The sequence below is a fragment of the Mesitornis unicolor genome, unplaced genomic scaffold, assembly GCF_000695765.1.
Source record: "Mesitornis unicolor isolate BGI_N332 unplaced genomic scaffold, ASM69576v1 scaffold1249, whole genome shotgun sequence".
Classification (NCBI taxonomy): domain Eukaryota; kingdom Metazoa; phylum Chordata; class Aves; order Mesitornithiformes; family Mesitornithidae; genus Mesitornis; species Mesitornis unicolor.
The window spans coordinates 1-17594 of record NW_010205029.1 but is presented as its reverse complement, the minus strand read 5'-3'; the positions used below and the strand labels follow the sequence as shown (position 1 = coordinate 17594).

At 53.4% G+C, this 17594-nt stretch overlaps 1 protein-coding gene across 1 annotated transcript in view; it reads left to right on the top strand.

The window, feature by feature from the left end:
• Positions 1–12619, top strand: part of WDR59 (WD repeat domain 59) — a 43536-nt gene extending 30917 nt beyond the window's left edge. Inside the window, exons 18-25 of the mRNA XM_010191229.1 lie at positions 4517–4650; positions 6055–6136; positions 8007–8119; positions 9153–9300; positions 9392–9464; positions 10914–11040; positions 11566–11708; positions 12352–12619. Coding sequence (XP_010189531.1) covers positions 4517–4650; positions 6055–6136; positions 8007–8119; positions 9153–9300; positions 9392–9464; positions 10914–11040; positions 11566–11708; positions 12352–12587 — 1056 coding nt within the window. The 3' untranslated portion in view covers positions 12588–12619. The remainder of the gene's footprint in view (positions 1–4516; positions 4651–6054; positions 6137–8006; positions 8120–9152; positions 9301–9391; positions 9465–10913; positions 11041–11565; positions 11709–12351) is intronic.
• The last annotated feature ends 4975 nt before the right edge of the window (positions 12620–17594 follow it).

Genomic DNA, 17594 nt, shown 5'->3' with positions numbered 1-17594 from the left:
TCCTGCTGTGGGGCACTTGATTCAAAAGTGCCTCAGATTTTTCATCCCCTCTGTGGAAGTTGCCTGGTACTGTGGGAGATGCTGGAAATAGTAAATGTTGATTGTTTTGAAGAGAAAATCCAGGCAGTGCTGCGTGACCTGCATGGGGGAGTTAATCTGTAGGCAGTTGTTCAGAAGAAAGGAGCATATCTTTCTGCAGGGAGGCAGCAATTTTTACATTTCTTTTAAAAAAAAAATAATGTTAGAAGCAGCTTGAACCTGACTTGGAGCAGGTTTAACTCTCTTATTTTGTAAATGCCTCATTACAGCTGTATCTTCAGCATCAAGCGTGTTCCCTTCTGGACACAGCCTTTCCCTTTAGCCTACTAACACCGGTTTATATCCCGAACTCTAAAATTCTGCATACGCTTATGCGAAACAGGCACTTTACATTTCACAACGCTCCTTACAGCACTGCCTGCCTCAGCAGGATCCAAAGGCGCGCACACACACACACACCCAACTGTTCAGCATCCTTTCTGAGCAGACACGCAGCATTTTGTAACTACTCCTGCTGAGTATGCAGTGATGATGGTGGTTGCTACGAAGCAGTTGGTGGCTTATTCTTGGGCTATCTGTTTCTACATGTAACCCATTTACTGCCATCGTTATCACCTCAGATTGCAGCAAATTACAGCCTTGGGTATGGTAGTGCAGGTACAGGCTGGCTTTTGTAGTCATCGTTCAGTGCTGTTCCCTGCTGTCACCTCCAACCCCATGATTGTCATAAATGCTCTGGTTTCTTTCCTTCTGGTGCTCTGAGGAACTGATGAGTCTTAATTTGCTATCGCTGTAGCTATTTTCTTCCTTTTCTTCCTCTCCTCAAGCTCTCCGGAGCAGCTGGGTAGATGCAGTTCCCCTTGGCATGGATTCTGGGCTGCAGAAAGAGCTAGAAATGCCAGGGGCAGTGCAGAAGACCTGTGTCTGCGACCTTCAGCTGTCAGTAGTGTTAGCTTGGTGCATGCACGTTGATTTCTGCTTCAGCTCCAGTCGTTACGTCCCCTGCTCCCCGCTGTGACCTGTGCTCCAGCCCCTAGGATGAGACGTGTTTTCTGTCCTACCCTGATGCTCCTGAGCCTCGGTGACACCTTTTGGTAAGGCCATAGTGAGAGGTGCTCGTGGGAGAAGAGGTGAAGCAGAAGGGAGAGAGTAACCTTGTGGTGGACCTTGGCCAGACAAACCCAAGCTAAAGCTCTCTTTGCCTCTGGTAATCCCTGTTAAAGGTGCTCAAATACCACCTGGTGGAGAGCTCCTCCTGTAATTAACGCCAGCAATTATCTGGTTCCACGTAGAGCTGCTGCTGCTGATGGTGATGAGCTTTACCTCATCTGTGATAGTTCCCATACTTCTGATCAGAGATTTTTCTAACACTGTTGCTGTAACAGAGGCAAATTGAATTGCAAAAACCAGACATTTTTAATGATGGCTGTACATACGGTTCGATGATTTTCTTCTGCCACAGCTTGAGGGGCAGGAATTGGCAGTCATGGAAGTGTAGCACTGGAAGGGCACGTGGCCATCGACTGACTCTGCTCCTGGAGCTGCACCAGTAAAGAAATAGGGCTTCCCTTTTTGCCAGTAAACGGGCAGTGCTAAGAGGAAGAAAACAGGAAGATTTCGTTGTGAGTTCAAGTTTTCAGGGGCTTCTGATGCATTTAGTGTCTCCATGTGTCTGGTGATATGCTAACAGCAAGCGGTGGAAACCATTCATAAGATCTCTTTTCCATTCTCATCCTCATTTGTTGTCATTCTCAAAAAAACCCAAAAAAAGTGACTGAATTACCTGTGGAAAGTGATTTATGTTGTCCATGTTTCTAGTCTTTAAAATGCCTGTTGGGAGGCTTCTTCAGTCCGCTCTTGCAGAGGGCAGGAGCTGGTTGAATCAGTTCCCGACGACAGGACAGTGAGCCTGCCTCGCTCAGAGGGAACTCGGCATCGGCTGCGAGTCTTGGAGGCTCACGGATGGTCAGGAGGTGGCAAGTTGCTCTCCAAATTACCTGCCAAGCTCTAGAAGCCCTTGGTGACAGAGCTGCAGAATGTAGTTCTGCATCTGGGTTTAAACGACTGCTCAGACACTGCACAAGGAACAGCTTTTGACAGGGCAGCGCTGTGAGAAACCTGGTAGCCCTTCCAGGAAGCGCCTGAGCTCCTGCCCTGCTAGCATGTGGTCGTGCTGGGGCTCCCAAGCTTTGCTCAAGTATTCCTTTTGGCAGCATCAGCAGCTCCTCGCTGCACCTAGGAGACAGCATTTGGCTGCCCTGACAAGGAATGAGGTACAGGTGCCACTGTTGTTTGGGAACCTTGATGAAATACAGCCCACATCCTTCAGCACAGGAAGGTGAGCTGCTTTTTTAGGTGTTAGGAAAAGAGATGTATTCTACCTGACAGCAAGAGAGCCACGGCTGATCCAGATAGTGCCTTGATTAGGAACTGATGGGCTGAAGAGAGTTTGGTCTCCTCCCTGACCATGTTCTAGCTACCTGCTAGCATAGCACTTCTCAGCTTCAGAGTCGATGTAGCAGATAAATACTGCAGGCACATTCTGCTTGGAGGGATTAGGACTCGAGGGGATGTGGCGGAGAACAGTCAGGCCCCGGGCAGCCAGCTTTTCCAGCTTGGAGGGATTAGGACTCGAGGGGATGTGGTGGAGAACAGTCAGGCCCTGGGCAGCCAGCTTTTCTGTAGCACTGAACGCTGACAGCCCTGTTTCCACCAGCATTTGGCACCTGAATATTGGACAGCATGCGTGCTCTTCTACTTTGGGGAGCAGTGGAAGATCAGGGGAGCTGGTGATGCTCTGTCTCATGGGCATCCCTAGAAAAATCCACCTCCTTCAAGCCTGAAACACCTTCTTCATTTACTGTCAAGCCTGTGCTTGAGCCTGAGTTTCAGTCACTCAATGTCCAGAGTGACTTGAGGAGCACGTCCTTTTTGCTTCTTGTGCAGTGTGCTCAGCATGGCAAGGTCCTGTCAGCACATTGGCAGTGAAGGAGGCATTAATTTCTTCAGGTTCTTAGCTTTAAGGGTGTTTCCTCAGCATGGCAAGGTCCTGTCAGCACATTGGTCCAGGCTTGGGCCAGGCAGGCAGTGAAGGAGGCATTAATTTCTTCAGGCTCTTAGCTTTAAGGGTGTTTTGTGTCTGTGATAAGCCTGCCCAGGTTCTCACAGAACTGCATGGTTAAAGGCAGTTTGGCACCCAGCCGTCCCAGAGCTGGCCTGACACCCAAGGTAGAGGTGACCTTGCTTGCAGGTCCAGGTTGTGCCCTTCCTGTAGCCCAGCCTGCTCTTTAGGAGCCATGAGGTCCCTGTGCAACCTCTGCCTGCTCTGCAGAGCCATCAGCACAGGGCTGCTTTGCTGGCCCCTTCAAAGGGGCTGGTCTGTTTTGGATGGAGGTGTAGGATGCCCCACGACAAGTGCCTCAGCACACTCCGTCATTCGGTGTGACCAGGAGACCCTTCTGTGCAGGAGCATGGGCTCCTTGTGTCAGTGGGGAAACACGCCACAGGGGAGCAGCATTGCAAAGCGTCCTTCGCTGCGCTTGGGAGCCCCGTGTAGCAGCCAGTGTTTCTGTGAGTAGAGCTGCAGTGCCTTCTGCCTGTCGTGCTGCTGCACATCCTCTTGTCTCCTCCTCACCCTCCTAGAGCGAGGAGCTGGAAGAGGCCAGGATACCAGCCAAATACTCTACGGTGTTTCATACAGCCAAGGCAGCTTTACGCAGCTTGGCGTTCAGATGGCCTCTGTGCCTGTTATGGGGAGTATTTGGGAATCTTGGCTTCTTGTTTCTGTTCCCCTGTGTTGATTCGTCTCTCCTTTCTTCTCCTCTCCCACCCCTTATGTCCTGAGCCAGCCGTAAGTAGCTGTGAGCATGGTAGCTGAGGATTCTTGCTTAGGAAAACTTGGGCCCTGCTTTATCATCTGCCCACTGTTTGTTTGAAGCTGTTGATAAAGCAGGAGGTGGGAGCCTGTCCTGCCACCAGAGGGGTGTAACTCAAACACTGAGAGACCAAAAGAGACAGGCTGGAGCTGTCAGCTTGCCCTGAAGCTAATGGCAAGCGCGACCTGCCTCCCACACGTCTCTGCTGATGCTGGCTGGAGCCAGCGGTGGTCTGTGTGCAGAGGGCTCCCAGACCTCTAATAAGAACCATTAATTAAACCGTCCTCCTGCCAAACCTGCCCAGGTTTGATTGGCATCCCGATGCCGATTTGTTCTCCTATTGGCTTTCACAGGGGAACTCACTAAATACTTTTTGAGTGAGTTCGACCTTGAGCTCGCTGCCTTGACCTGCTTTTCACTCCCTACAGATGGAGATGCTTGTTCTCCTGGGCATGTCATGGATGTTTTCCAGGGTAACACAGAGCCTTCTGAAAGGCAGGTTTGGGTGCTGCTTGCATTATTCCTGACCCTAGTGCTTTGTTCGCTGGCCCAGGCAGCCCGCTGTCCTCCTCCCCAGTAACACCTTGCCATTTGTTCTGCAGAAATCAAGGAGATGGAAAAGCAAACGAGAGGGGACAGATGCCAACAACCGACCCATCAAAGCTGCCGGGAAAGTTATTATCCAAGATATTTCCTGCTTGCTGCCTGTGCACAAGCTGCTGGGAGAGCTCTACATGTGAGTACGGGCTGGCACTCGTTCCCAAGTGAAAGCAGGCGTCGTTGGCACTGCTGTGCTTTAACCCTGGAATCAAGCAGCACTGAGCTTTGAATGTCTCTGTGCTTTCTTCCTCTGTTCTTGCCTCGCTGCTTTTCTGTGGTATCCCTCTGCCTGCGAGAGAGGATTTGTCTCCTATAAATCTGAAAAGTGTGATGGAGCAAATTTGTGATGGGGTATTGTACACAGAGTTTGGACCGGTGCTCCGTCGTCATCACTGCAAACCTTACAGGTTTTGGTTTTCATCAGCTAAAGAGAGAAATTTTCAGTACAAATTCTTTTTCAAATCTCACGTTAAACTCCATGCTTAAATGCACAGGTTTAAAAATCCCAACAAATGCACATTCTCATACTTTAAACCTGACATTAGCTCATAAGGCTTTTTAATGTCAGAAGTATGTGGAATGCCCCATTCCCATGGAGACTTGGTTGAACGTGCCAGTGTCCATACAGCAAATTCTGCTTTAATGGAAAGGATGGAGAAGTTCTGTGTTGTGTTTTGGGTTGTTTTTTTTTTTACAAGAATCTCGGATAGTTACAAAATCCCTGTTCCTGAATTTTTTTTCTTCCTTAGCTTTGTCTGGTCCTTCACAGAATTTCCAGTGGACATTCAAGGAAGAAGCAAGCTTCCCTTCTTAAAGGAGGCAGGGGGAAGAGAAGAGAGAGAAAAAATATCTTCCTTCTCTCTTTTCTATATTATTAAAAAGAATATTCTTTAAAAGACCTGTTGGAGCTTTCTTCCCTGGATGTTTTGTGTGTAAATAGCCTGACCCCTTTCCATTTGCTGTGAGATCTTAAGCAGTAAAGGTGTCAAGTGCCTCGGGAGGATAAGCAGGAGAGCCCACGTGGCTTTCCTCAGCCCACCTTGACAGTGTCTCAGAGACTCCCTGGTGTGTGTTATCCTGCTGGGGAACAGACTGAAGACCGACCTGCACCTCTGCTCCGTCCTGCCACCTCCCTCCAGGTCAGTCAGAGCAGACCAAGATGCTGAATGGGAACAGGACCATGGAGCTGACAGTGCCACCTTGCAGGGACAGGAATGAATCTTGGCTTGGTGATGTCCTGGCACAAGTTTGGGCCCTTATCTCCTTGGATCGGTGCCTCTTAGAATCAACCCCAGCTAGTTTGGAGCTGGCCTCGATGTGCAATGTGTGAGGGAAGGTGACGAGTGGGAGCTGCCAGAAGGATGGCAGTGATCCCTGAATAGCAGGGGAGGAAGGGATGGGATCCTGGCCATGCTCGCAGGCACATGTTGATCTGGAAGTTCTGGGCTACTCGCTGCTGCCAGTACCACTTTCCCCCCATCCCTCCCCACCTTTGTAGGTAACATGCCAACCACACCTGAGCTGTCGCCTTTCTTTTTAGACTGAATGTGAATAATATCCAGGAGACTTGCCAGAAGAATGCTGCCTCGGCCTTGACTGTGGGACGGAGGGACCTCGTACAGGTACTGTGTTGAATCAGAGCTCTTCCTCAGCATGCTGTGCTGCCCTCAGATGGCTTCTGCTGTCCCCTTGCTACCCCAGCAGCCACCTGGGTTCACCAGTTGTTCCAAGGAGTCTCTGGTTGGTGAACCAAGGCCTGAGGAACAGCCATGGGGGTGGTCTCTACCTCATTGTCTGTTGGCATCAAGAGGTTCCTTCCCAGCGCTGCAAGCAGATTGTGTTGTGCCCTTTGCTAAACTGAGCAAAGCACATTTTTCAGGGAATTCCTGCAGGCAAAGCGAGGAACGCAGCCTACTTTTGAGTCAGCAAATGGAGTAACTATGTAAGCAGTTGCCTAGCTGCTTGTCAGCATTTTGATGGATGTTTTTGTCTCACTTATGTAATTGTTCCCGTGGCTTGGTACTCATCTGTGCACTGGGTGCTATCTGTAGCTGGCTTCCCCCCAAGAGAGTCTGAGTCCAGGGACCAACCTCAGCACGGGGCTGGCCACTTACCCTCAGCTAGCAATAGGAGAAAAACGGCTCTTTTAGCCCATCCTTTCCCATGTGGTCAGTCCATCACGACAAGCAGAACATTTGACAGGGCTCGGGAGTGCCTGGAAGAGATGAGAGCGAGCTGGCACTGCCAGAGGAGCCTGTGCACCTCTCCTGAGCATTTGGCTCTCCCTAGGCCTGGGCAGGGGACATGCGTAGGCTGACCTGCTGTAAGCAGAGGCAAACTCAAGCTGTTGTCTTGCTTCTTGGTGGGTTCTGCTAGACCAGATGATAGAAAGTACTTCTAGTTCACCTTTGTCTGTGCTGAATCTTGCTGTGTGGTTTGCCCACGCTGGACAGAGTAACTTCAGCAAGATTTCTCCAAGGTACCTCTGTTTCTTGCTTGTTTTTCCTTGTCCCATGTAACTGTAGCCTGATTGCAGCTTCCCTTGTTCCTAGCTGGCAGGGAGGCTTGAGTTGCAGGTTACATGTAAGCTGTGCTCTGTGGCAATGTAGGAAGTGGCATCTTTCCCATCTTTCTGTGCTGTCTTGTCCTCAGCTCTGTCTTTGTTTCTGTTTCTTTCTGGTTTTCACGGTGAGCAGCCGTGGGACTGCTCTTCCTGGCTCTTCTTTGTACTTGGAGCGTGTCTTTTTCTCTTTACTTTTCTGTGCTGTCGGCTCTCTGATTTCTGCTGTCTTTCCAGCACTGTGCTCCTTTTCCTCTCCTCCTCTTTTTTTCATGCCAAGCTAGGACCTTTGCTTTGCCCTGGAATATTCTAATTGCCCCATTTAAAAAGGCACAACAGAAAAAAAACCAATCCTAGATCAGTGATATAGAGACTGGAAAGATGGAACCATTTTCAGAGCAGAAGATGATAGGTGAAGGAGAAATTTCATGTGAAATAGTTAACCTGTTGGAGTAGAAACGGCAAACTCTACTTCTGGGTGCGCTGGGCAGTGCCAGGAGAACAGAAGTGCTCAGTAACACTCACAGCTAATCAAAAGGTACTTTTCATCCAAATAATGATTCACCAGTAAACTTTCTGCCAGCAGACACCGCCAAACCCAAAAACTGTGTCGAATTTATACCCCTCGGAGGTTCGTGAATATAAAATGCACTAAGAGGTCTGTTAAGCTACCCTGACAGGTCTGTTAGACTATAGACTATGCTTCTTCAAAGTTTAACCCAAACTCAAAGCGAGTGGGACTGGGAAGGCTTCAGTTTTGTGTTACTCTCTATATTATTTGTGTCACAGAGGCCGAAACTGCTCCTGCTGCCAGGGGAAGGATAAAAAAAAATAAACAATTATTATCTGAGACTGAATTTGTGCACACCTATGCCCTGGGAGTGTGGTTATTTCTAATTGTAGCTTTGATACTTTTCATTCCTGTCTGCCAGGTTTGGTCACTGGCAATGGTAGCGACTGATCTCTGTCTTGGACCGAAGTCTGACCCAGATTTGGAGATACCTTGGGCGCAACATCCATTTGGACGTCAGTTGCTGGAGTCCTTGTAAGTGTCTGAACGCCGCGGAGGGGTTGGGGAACGGTTGCTGAAGCAGAGCCCTCCATAACTACGTACATTTCAGATGTGGGGCAGTGCCACAGCTTGTATTTTTAACTCTGAAGCCTGAGGTACTTTGAGAAGGGAAGCTGCCAGTGTGTCTGTGGCATGCAGGAGACAGCGTTTGGCCCCCCATCCAGCACCCACGTCGTCTTTGGCTAACGTTGAGCAATAGGCGGGGTGCTGTGGGTAGGAGATCTGCTTTCCAGCATGCCTGCAAAGCCTGACTTGGAGGTTTTGGTTTTCTGCTCCCCACCTCCTAAATGAGTTTGTTGGTGCAGCTGATTTCTTCGCTTTCAGATTTGCTGTTGCCAGATAGCATTACTGGGAAATCATTCCACTGGTCTCAAAACCAAGTATCAGCTGCAAATGTCCTGTCAGTGAATCTGTTTAGGAGGAGACATAATAAGTAGTTGGTATTTTCTGTCAATATGCCCCGTGTTAATAGACAGGATTTGTGTGGTGTGCTTTGAATACCTTTGCTCGACCTGGCTCTTTCCTGCCGTGTGGCAGCAGTGGGAGGGGAGGACAGGTAATTCTTCATCTCTCCGAGTCTCCAGAGCCATCCAGAAAACCTGTGGTGGGACTTTGCCTTGTGATCTAGAAGTGGGATGCATGTAGAAGGTTTTCTCAGAGACATTATGGCTGGGGGTGAGTCTAATGGCTCCAGCTTCACATCCAGTTAAAGTCAGTTGTGCGGAGGTTGTTCCTGAAGCCGTATGAAGTTGGGGTAATCAGGCCGTGAGTACAGCTGAACTCCCAGAGCTCCCACCTGCTAGGCCACGAGTGTTTTCAGGAGGAGGACTTGGCTCCTCAAAACTGTGACAGAAAGACAGCCCAGTCCTGCAGAGCACACGTGCCTCCTCTGGGCAGTAACGGCACCTAAACCGATGTATGTAGCAAGCTCAAAATCAGTTGCCCTGCAGCCTCAGTGCACTGAGCTCTGCCCAGTCTCATACTGTCTGTCCTCTTCATTTCCCAGGCTGGCTCATTACTCACAGCTCCACGATGTGCAAACCCTGGCCATGCTGTGCAGCGTGTTTGAAGCCCAATCCAGGCTACAGGGGTGCCCAAACTCCTACGGCCCCTTCCCTCAGCGTGCCTCCAACCTGGCCTCCCACAGCCGATACGTATGACAACCATTTCTTACCATTTGTCTTGCATATCTTTGAACATCTCTCATGTAGATGACCTGATTTCCTCTCCTTTCCTCCTGAACAGCCCAGCTTTACTTCCTCTGGCTCCTGTTCCAGCATGTCAGATCCTGGACTTGGCACCGGAGGCTGGAGCATAGGTACAGAGACCTGGGTAGAAAACAGAGGAATCTGCTTCCCTTCTGGGCTGGGTTTCAGATGGCTCCTGTGGTAGGGAAGGAAGGGAGTTGGTCCTGGCTGTGATTGTGGATGTGCTTTGCCAGAGCAGCTTTCTGGGGTTTGGCCAATGTGAGGTGGCTCCAAACGCCCTAAACTTACCAAGCTAGGGCCCTGGATCACATCTTAGCCCCGAGCCAAGACCTCCTGCTGCTGCCTTGTCCAGTTGGAGACCAGTAACAAGTGAGCTTGTACCAGTTTGTACCATTGTGTTTCCAGCCTGGCTATAGCAAGCGCCTGTGGTGACTGCCTCAGTGCTACCTGGTGCTGTGAGCTTTCCACAGCCCTAACACTTTGCACAGTTTGAGGCTGTTATCCATGCTGACTGCTGGTAATCTCCTGGTCCTTCATGTGCCTGGAAACGGTTCCCAGCATCAGCTGCTCTGTCACCTGCCCAGGAATCGGCACGAGGCTGACTGGCCTGCAGTTCCCTGAGCCCTCCTCCTTGTCCTTTTCCAAGACAAGAGTGACATTTGCTTTTCTCCAGTCCTCAGGCACCTCTCCCAGTCGCCGTGGTCATTCAGTGATCATCAAGAGTGGCTGTGCTGTGTCATCAGCCACCCAATTCCACAGGGTTCAGGGGAAAAAGCAGTGCTGTGCTTTCTCCAGCCACTGTTAAAACAGCAGCAGTTGGAAGGGCTGCGTTCTTGGTGGCCAGGGGCCTAAGGACATTTTCAGCTGAGCTGTGAAGTTGTCGAAGCCAAGTCACTCTGAAGGGCTCCACGCTCAGGGTTGAAGCTGTTGGCTGATTCCTAATGAAATTTGGGCCAAGCATCAGCCCTGTTAGCACCAAAGCTGTAACTTTTCCTTGCGATACCAAGGCATCGGTGATGTGGGGAAGAGTGGAGGATGGGGGTTAACGGTGCTGATATTGTCCTGTAGCAGTTGTCCGGTTCTTGGTTATTTGCAGCCTTCTCCCTGGCCCTGAGACAATGCCTTACATACAGAGGCCCTGTGTGTAACAGCAGCCCTAGCGACAGGAGTCCTCCCTGCCTAGGCAGGAGGAGTCCAGCCCTGCTGGGGACAGCGTTCCCAAGCAAACTCCATGGGATTGATTCCCTGGATCCTTTCTGTCTAAAGTGGAAGGCAAAGGGGACTCTTCCATGTTAGATTTCTCTGCCTGATGATCCCCATTCCCATCCTGTCACCACAACTGCAGTAGGAGTATGGGCATGAAGAGGTTGGGACTGAGTTTTCTGAGTTAGGGCAGTGTTTGTAGCAATGCGGAAGGCGATAGGACCGTGTCTCGGAGAGAAAACTGGGGTGTGCAAATGTGTGGTCTTCCACCTCTCCTTCCCTACCCTGGTTTTGAGGGGGTTGCTCATGAGTGCTGTGCTTTCTGAGGGTGCTCACACCATTTTTGATGCTTGCAGCAAACAAAGACACGGAGCAGGCCTCCACTCCCTGGTGTGAGTCTTCCCCGGATGACTTCCGCTACGGGAACTTAATGTATCCCGACCATCGGGAGCGGGAGAAAGACCAGCATGAGAAAAACAAAAGGTAGGTTATGGTGTGCCCTGGGGGTGCTCACGGATGTGTTGCTCTCTACCCAAGTCAGCTGGAACTCTATAGCCAGGTCTCTGTTCATGCTGTCACAGAATGTTAGGAGTTGGAGGGGACCTCGAAAGCTCATCCAGTCCAACCCCCCTGCCAGAGCAGGATCACCCAGACCAGGCCACACAGTAAAAAACTATGGAAACTCAAAGGGCAGTAGCATGCCTGCTCCATTTTCATTCACGTAGTTGTTTGGAGAAGCTTCGTACTACTGGGATTGCATGTGACACGTCTGTGAGTAGCCGTGATGGGGTCCCCAGAGGGGAGTCCACCCACTGGTCACACCCTTGTGTGTAAAACAAGTGAAGGCCTGACCAGCCAGCGTTCAGCAGCGTTCCAGCAGCGCGTGGGAGGTAATCTGCTGTGCTTCTACCCGTGCGAGCTGGTTGCCAGTCCATCACTGGGAAGAGGATTGCAACCGGCGTCTCAGGGAGTCAGTCGGGTGGATGACAGCGCTGTTTGTTCCCCTAGGCTCCTGGATCCTGCCAACACTCAGCAATTTGATGACTTTAAGAAGTGCTATGGAGAAATCCTTTATCGCTGGGGCCTGCGAGAGAAGCGGGCTGAGGTTCTGAAGTTTGTCTCTTGTCCTCCTGATCCCCACAAAGGCATTGGTGAGTGCCTGCTCCGGCAGAGTCCCAGCTTGTGACTTCTTCCTAGGCCTCTGGGGAAAGATGCACTTAACCTGGGAGGAGAGAAGTGGGTGAGAGATGCCAGAGAAGCAGCGGTTGCTTGCTTGGCTCTCATTACAGTCTCACCTTGTCACCGGGGCCTCCTCCTGGGGAGTAACTGCAGTGAAAGTTGGTGACTTAGGCCACTGCCATTGCCCCTCTACGGCCAGCAGTCACGACACTGATCCAGCATGCATCGTATGCGCTCTGTGCTCTCTCTGTGAGGAAAATCCAAAAGCAAAAATCATTTGCCCTCGGTTACACTTCATAGGGATAAACACGCGTGTGTCAGCGTGTCCTGAGCTAGAAACCTGACACACGTTCCCAACCGACAGCAATTTAGCCATCAGGGGAATCGCTGGGCCGCTCAGTGCCCCAGCACACCGATTGCCCGTGTCCCTGCTCCCGTATGGAGACCACAGACCTCTCTAAGATACCGTTCTCCCACCATGACAGAGATCTGAGGCAGATCTCCTGCACACTGGGATGAGAGACCCCATCTGTCGAGCGCAGGGGCTGGATGCAGGGCTGTGCGTGATTCTGCCAGCACTAATGGTCTTGTTGTCCGTTTCTTTCCTCCATCCAGAGTTCGGCGTGTACTGCAGCCACTGCCGCAGCGAGGTGCGCGGCACCCAGTGTGCCATCTGCAAGGGCTTCACCTTCCAGTGCGCTATCTGCCACGTGGCAGTGCGGGGCTCCTCCAACTTCTGCCTGACCTGTGGGCACGGAGGCCACACCAGCCATATGATGGAGTGGTTTCGCACCCAGGAGGTGTGTCCCACGGGTTGTGGATGCCACTGCCTGCTCGAGAGCACCTTCTGAGCAGCGGTGGCAGCAGGGCACCTGTGAACCGGGTTGAATATTTAATTCCCAAGCCATGTTGATTCAGCTCCGCTGCAGCGTCTGGAGGAGATGCCGTGGGGAGCTGAAGCAGGATGTCCTGGTGATGCGCTGCAGCGACGTTTACAAGTGCTTCCAGTATTCCTACACTCCCCAGTTTGCTTCCAGACTGATTTGACCAAACTCCCTGTGTCCATTGCTGGCGATGGATGCCAGGCCAGAAAAATTACTCTCTCCTGCAGAAGAGTGTGTGAATATTGGCTGGTCTCTGTCGGGATGAGGAGGTGTTAAAAAGCTCCGTGCCTGGCAGAGCCAAGCTTGCTCAAGCTACGTGTAGTGTCCTTGCAGGTGCCTCCTGACAGGGGCTGAAGGTGAGCAAAATAGTTGTCTTTGCACAGTTAAAGCAGAAATAATTCACAAGCAGCAGCGAGCTCTAAAGGTGAGCTGTAAACTGCGCTCGAAGAGCAAGTGGTCCATGGGGCTGCGCTCAGAGTTACTTCTGGAAGCAGCAGGGTCCTTGTTTTGAATGGCTGTTTACATAATTTAGGTTACCCCATAAAGCAAGAAAATTCAACTGCGTTTTTTCAGGATTGCTTCCTAAATAGCTTCCTGCTCCCTGGTCAGTGTCTGCGGCCGGTGTGAAAAACCCAGGGTCACGAGGATTGGTTGCTTTTTTCCAGTGGTTTTAGCACCATCGCTCTTTGAATTGTCCCCATCTCCAGCTCTGACCGGGTGACACAATGCACTTTAAGCTGCCTGTCCCTGCCTTGTCAGTGACACGTCCTGGTGACTGGGAAAGGCCTTTTGAGTGTGGGATCCACGCGGTGTTTTCATGGATGGTGGCGTCCGAGGGTGTTGCAGAAACCTTGAGCTTCCTTACTGAAAAAAAAAGCCCTGTTTTCTCCAGGATCTATGGCTAACAGCTCTCCAGGAGCTGTTTTCTCCAGGATCTATGGCTAACAGCTCTCCAGGAGCTGTTTTCTCCAGGATCTATGGAGGAAATCAATGACTAATTCGAGATTTGTTGCCGGTGTGCTGGAGTGATGAGGCTCCTGAACCAGGGAGGCAGCAGCTTCTAGGGGAAAAGGGGTTTTGGAAGGGTGGTGGGATTCACGGAGGCAAAAGGTTTGTGCCTTTTTCTCCCTGTGGAGCTTCAAGTGGAGAATGTAGGGGATGGACCCATCTGTCTGGGGCTGTGCCTGCTGGGCGCTCCCGTCCTGGGGACGCTGCCTGTGTGGTTGGGTGCGCACCCCAAATGCGCAGCCTGTGCGTCTCTGGAGCAGCTTCACCCTGAGCTTTGGTTTTGGGCAGACGCAGGGTCAGGGATGAGCCCCCGGAGTCGCCCCGCACCGGCGCTGCTCCCTTCCTCCCGCACTTGCTGTGCTGAGCGGGGCCATGGGCCGTGCCCGTGCCCAACCCTTGTGCTAACCCAGGCTGTGGGATCCTGCCGTGGAGTGAACAGATGGTGTATCTTCAACATTAAAACATTAAAGTTATTTTTTTAAGAGCTGTTGTGGTGTCGCTGTGCTAGTTCTCCCTCTGTGGAGACCCCCCCCAGCAGCTCTGCCTCCCAGTGCAGCCATCAGCATTGCACCCCACAGCCCCAAAGTGAGGGTCCTGCTCCAGGTACCTGTGCCTGCTGGCAGCAGAGACCTGCAGCAGCTTGGGGGGGTCACTGGCTGCTGCCAGGCCCCCCAGCCCTGGCTCCCGCAGCGGCCGCCGTCGTGCAGGAACTGCCCACGCGTGGGTCACGGCGCAGCTCTTGCGAAAACGAAGCCGGGCGGTGTCTGAGCTGCCAAAACCAAACCGAATCGTGCGCTTTGCGGAGCCCCCGGGCAGTGTCTGCACCCCCAGCAAGAACGAGGGGTGCTCGGGTCCTGTCCAATGCTGCGCCAGCCCCCGGGTGGCAGTGGTCTGTGCTGGGAGCCGCAGGGAGGGAGCTCCCGCCGCCGCCTCCCTGCGTGACAGCCATTCATCTCGGAACTATTTTCATCTCCACGCTTGAGTACGCTTGTAGGTTGGAAGGGAAAGGAGCCTTGTGATTGAAAGGTGACGGATTGCGGTATTTGCCTGTGTTATTACAGTTCATTATGGTCTGTCTCCATAGCATCTGAATATCCGCGAGGCGGAGGGCGGCTGGTGCTTCGGAGGAAGGCGGAAAAGCACCACCTCTCTCGGTGGCTGTTTGTGCAACCCTGCACAGGTAGGTGGAATTTCTTCCCGGACGCTGCAGGCCTTTGTCTCACACCCTGCGGCGTGTGTGGTGCCTGCACTGGGAGCGGTCTTGCTCAACGCAGAGGTGCCTATTGCGAGGAAACAGGAATGGTTTATTTTCACCTGCCCGGAGCTCGGCGAGAAGAGGAACGCGTGGCCTTCGTTGTGCTCAGCAGCTCCTGGCTGGATGGAATGATCAGAGCTGGGGCGTGCTGCTGCACGGGCGACCCACGCCAGCCCCTTCACCTGCTCTGCCCCCCGAGTGCTCGTCATCTTACTCAAGTTGTTCAGAATAACTTGGTAAAGGGCAAAAAGATCCCAAATCCGGCCGAATCTCCCTCTCAATTTCAGGGTTTAGAGAAGGGAGAGGAGGCAGGCGCTGCTGGAGAGGGGGGTCCCAGCACAGAGCGTGCACCAGACCAGGTCTGGGGACACCGCCTTGGTCAAACCAAGCAGATCGAATGGTGGGGATTAAAGAAAGAAGAGAGGATGGAATGAGAAACGCCATTGGGTGAATATCTGGTGCAGCTGTGGCTCTCCCCGTCCCCACAAGGCAGCAGCAGGTCTGTGACAGTATCCAGCCAAAGGACAGTGCCATAGACCATGGCCGTGTGGAATGGAGGTGACCCCTGCGTGGTTCGTGCTGGTGCAGGAACTGGGGGCGTCGAATTGAACTGGTTACGAGGCAGGAGCCAGCTCTTGGCACGCTGCGTGGGATGGGCATGAAACTGCTTCCCCCAGGGCATCACCCGTGCCACAGCCTTGCCAGAGCTCCAGGAGCCATCGGGCACGTTGGGAAGCTCCATCCCAGACCAGCACCAATGGTCTGTGTCTGCGCGTCCCAGCCAGCGGCACTGGGGTAGCTCCACACCTCGCGCCCTTCCTGTGGCTGCTGGGCGTTGTGGAGGAGAGCGAGCAAAAAGGAAGGAAGGAAGAAGGGTGTTTAATCCCCAGTGATCAAAGTTTGGCAGAGATGGGAGAGGTGATGATACCTGAGAAGGTGCCAAGGAAAACCTTTCCCCATGGATGCTGCTCCTCGCAGCCTCTGTGTCGGCCCCACATGCCCAGCGTCAGCCCTAATCCTGCCCGAAGCCCAGCAGCACATTCCTGCCTTCTCCCTCGCACCAGCCCCAGTGTGTGTCTGGTGGGTAAACCAGTTCAGGGACTGGTGAGCCAAAGCTGTTCGGCTGCTCTCGTTTTGGCCAGGCCGATAATCAGCTGCTCCACTCCCCGGTGCTGGGTGCTCCAGGGGCTGGCTTGGCTTGGGGACAGGTCGCCATCGGCCTCCCCAGCCGATTTGGTGCCGTTGCTGCGGTGGCTGCTGCACAGCTCGGTCCCAGCGCTGTCCCTCTCCCAGTGCCACCAGTGCTCAGTGCATCCCTCCTCTGGGGGGTGATGGGGTCCCCTTGAGCTGGGGGTCAGTTTGCCTGCATGGGGACAGCCCTGTCCTTTGTGTGGGGAACTGAGCCCCCAGCACGGAGCCTGGGAGCCATCGGCACCCTGTAATGAGGGCAGAGGGGTGTCAGATCGCAGCGGGCTCGCTGGTGTCCCCAAGTGCCGCTGCGGTGGAGCTGGGGACACCAAACCCCATGTGCTCAGGAGAGGACGGGAGCAGAGACCCACGGGTGCACCCAGCAGCTTTGCACCCTGTGCCGTGCTGGGAACCTGGGGCTGTCACAGACCGAGCCCATCCCTGCCACAAACTGGGACCACCAGCAAGCCCCCAGTATGGCCCTTTGCAGCACGGGGTACCCAAGGAACTTGAACACCCCAAAACCTGGCTGTGCAGTGCATCCCCACCATCACCGTGGTGCCCTGACTGCCCTTCCTCATCCTCCTTGCCAGTGAGCGTGGGTGGCAAGGGAAGGAAATGCCTTTCCCCTGCGGCTGCAGGGAGCAGCTGGGACAAACTGGGGCCAGGGGTCCCCTTTGCCTCCCCCAGCACCCCGCGACGGGGGAACGGCAATAGCACCTGCCCTAGGCACACATAGGGTCTGGGGTGCCCACCCAGTTTGGGATGTGGGTGCTGAGCGCCGCGGCTCACCCAGATCCACCTCCGCCCCCGTGCTTGTCCTAAAAAGCCCTTAATCCCCACCCGGGAGCCGCCCTGTCCTGCCCGAGGGCTGCGCCGGGGCTGAGCTCACCCATTGGGACCCGGGCTGCCCCTGCTGTGGAAGGCACCAGGAAAGACCCTGGGAGACCGGGCTGTCCCACCCACCAGCACCTCTTTTGGGGTCTCTCGGGGGGTTCATCACCCTCCTGCCCTGCCACCTGCCTGCCCATAGAGTTTCTGTGACCACCCCAAAAACCTCTCCACGGGACCCCTTGGCACCCACCAACCAGTGCTGGTGCGCCAAGGATGCACCGTGGCAGCCCAGCCAGACACGTGCACCCCAAACCCTGCTGATCCCGTCAGGGTAGAGAATTATCCCGTAACCCGCCCCAAAAGATGCCGGGTGGGGCGGTGGAGCTGACACCGGCTGCCGGGGCAGGTTTGGTATCTGTCTTGATTAAAGACCTCGCTCAATGCCCTCCGGCTGTGCCTGCCGGCACCCCACAGCACCCCAAAGCTGGGGAACCGGGGCAGGGCTGGGGGGGCTCCCCCATTCCTGAGCCACTGAGCCTCACCCTAATCACTGCGCGCCGCCTGGCGTGGCCCATGACGCCAAATTTGCCCGCACGTGGCTGGCCGCTGCGGTCAAGGGTGTCACCCCATAGCATCCCCCTCCCATCCCCCAAATCTCAGTGGCTGCTTGGAGGGGAGGCTTCTGAGGG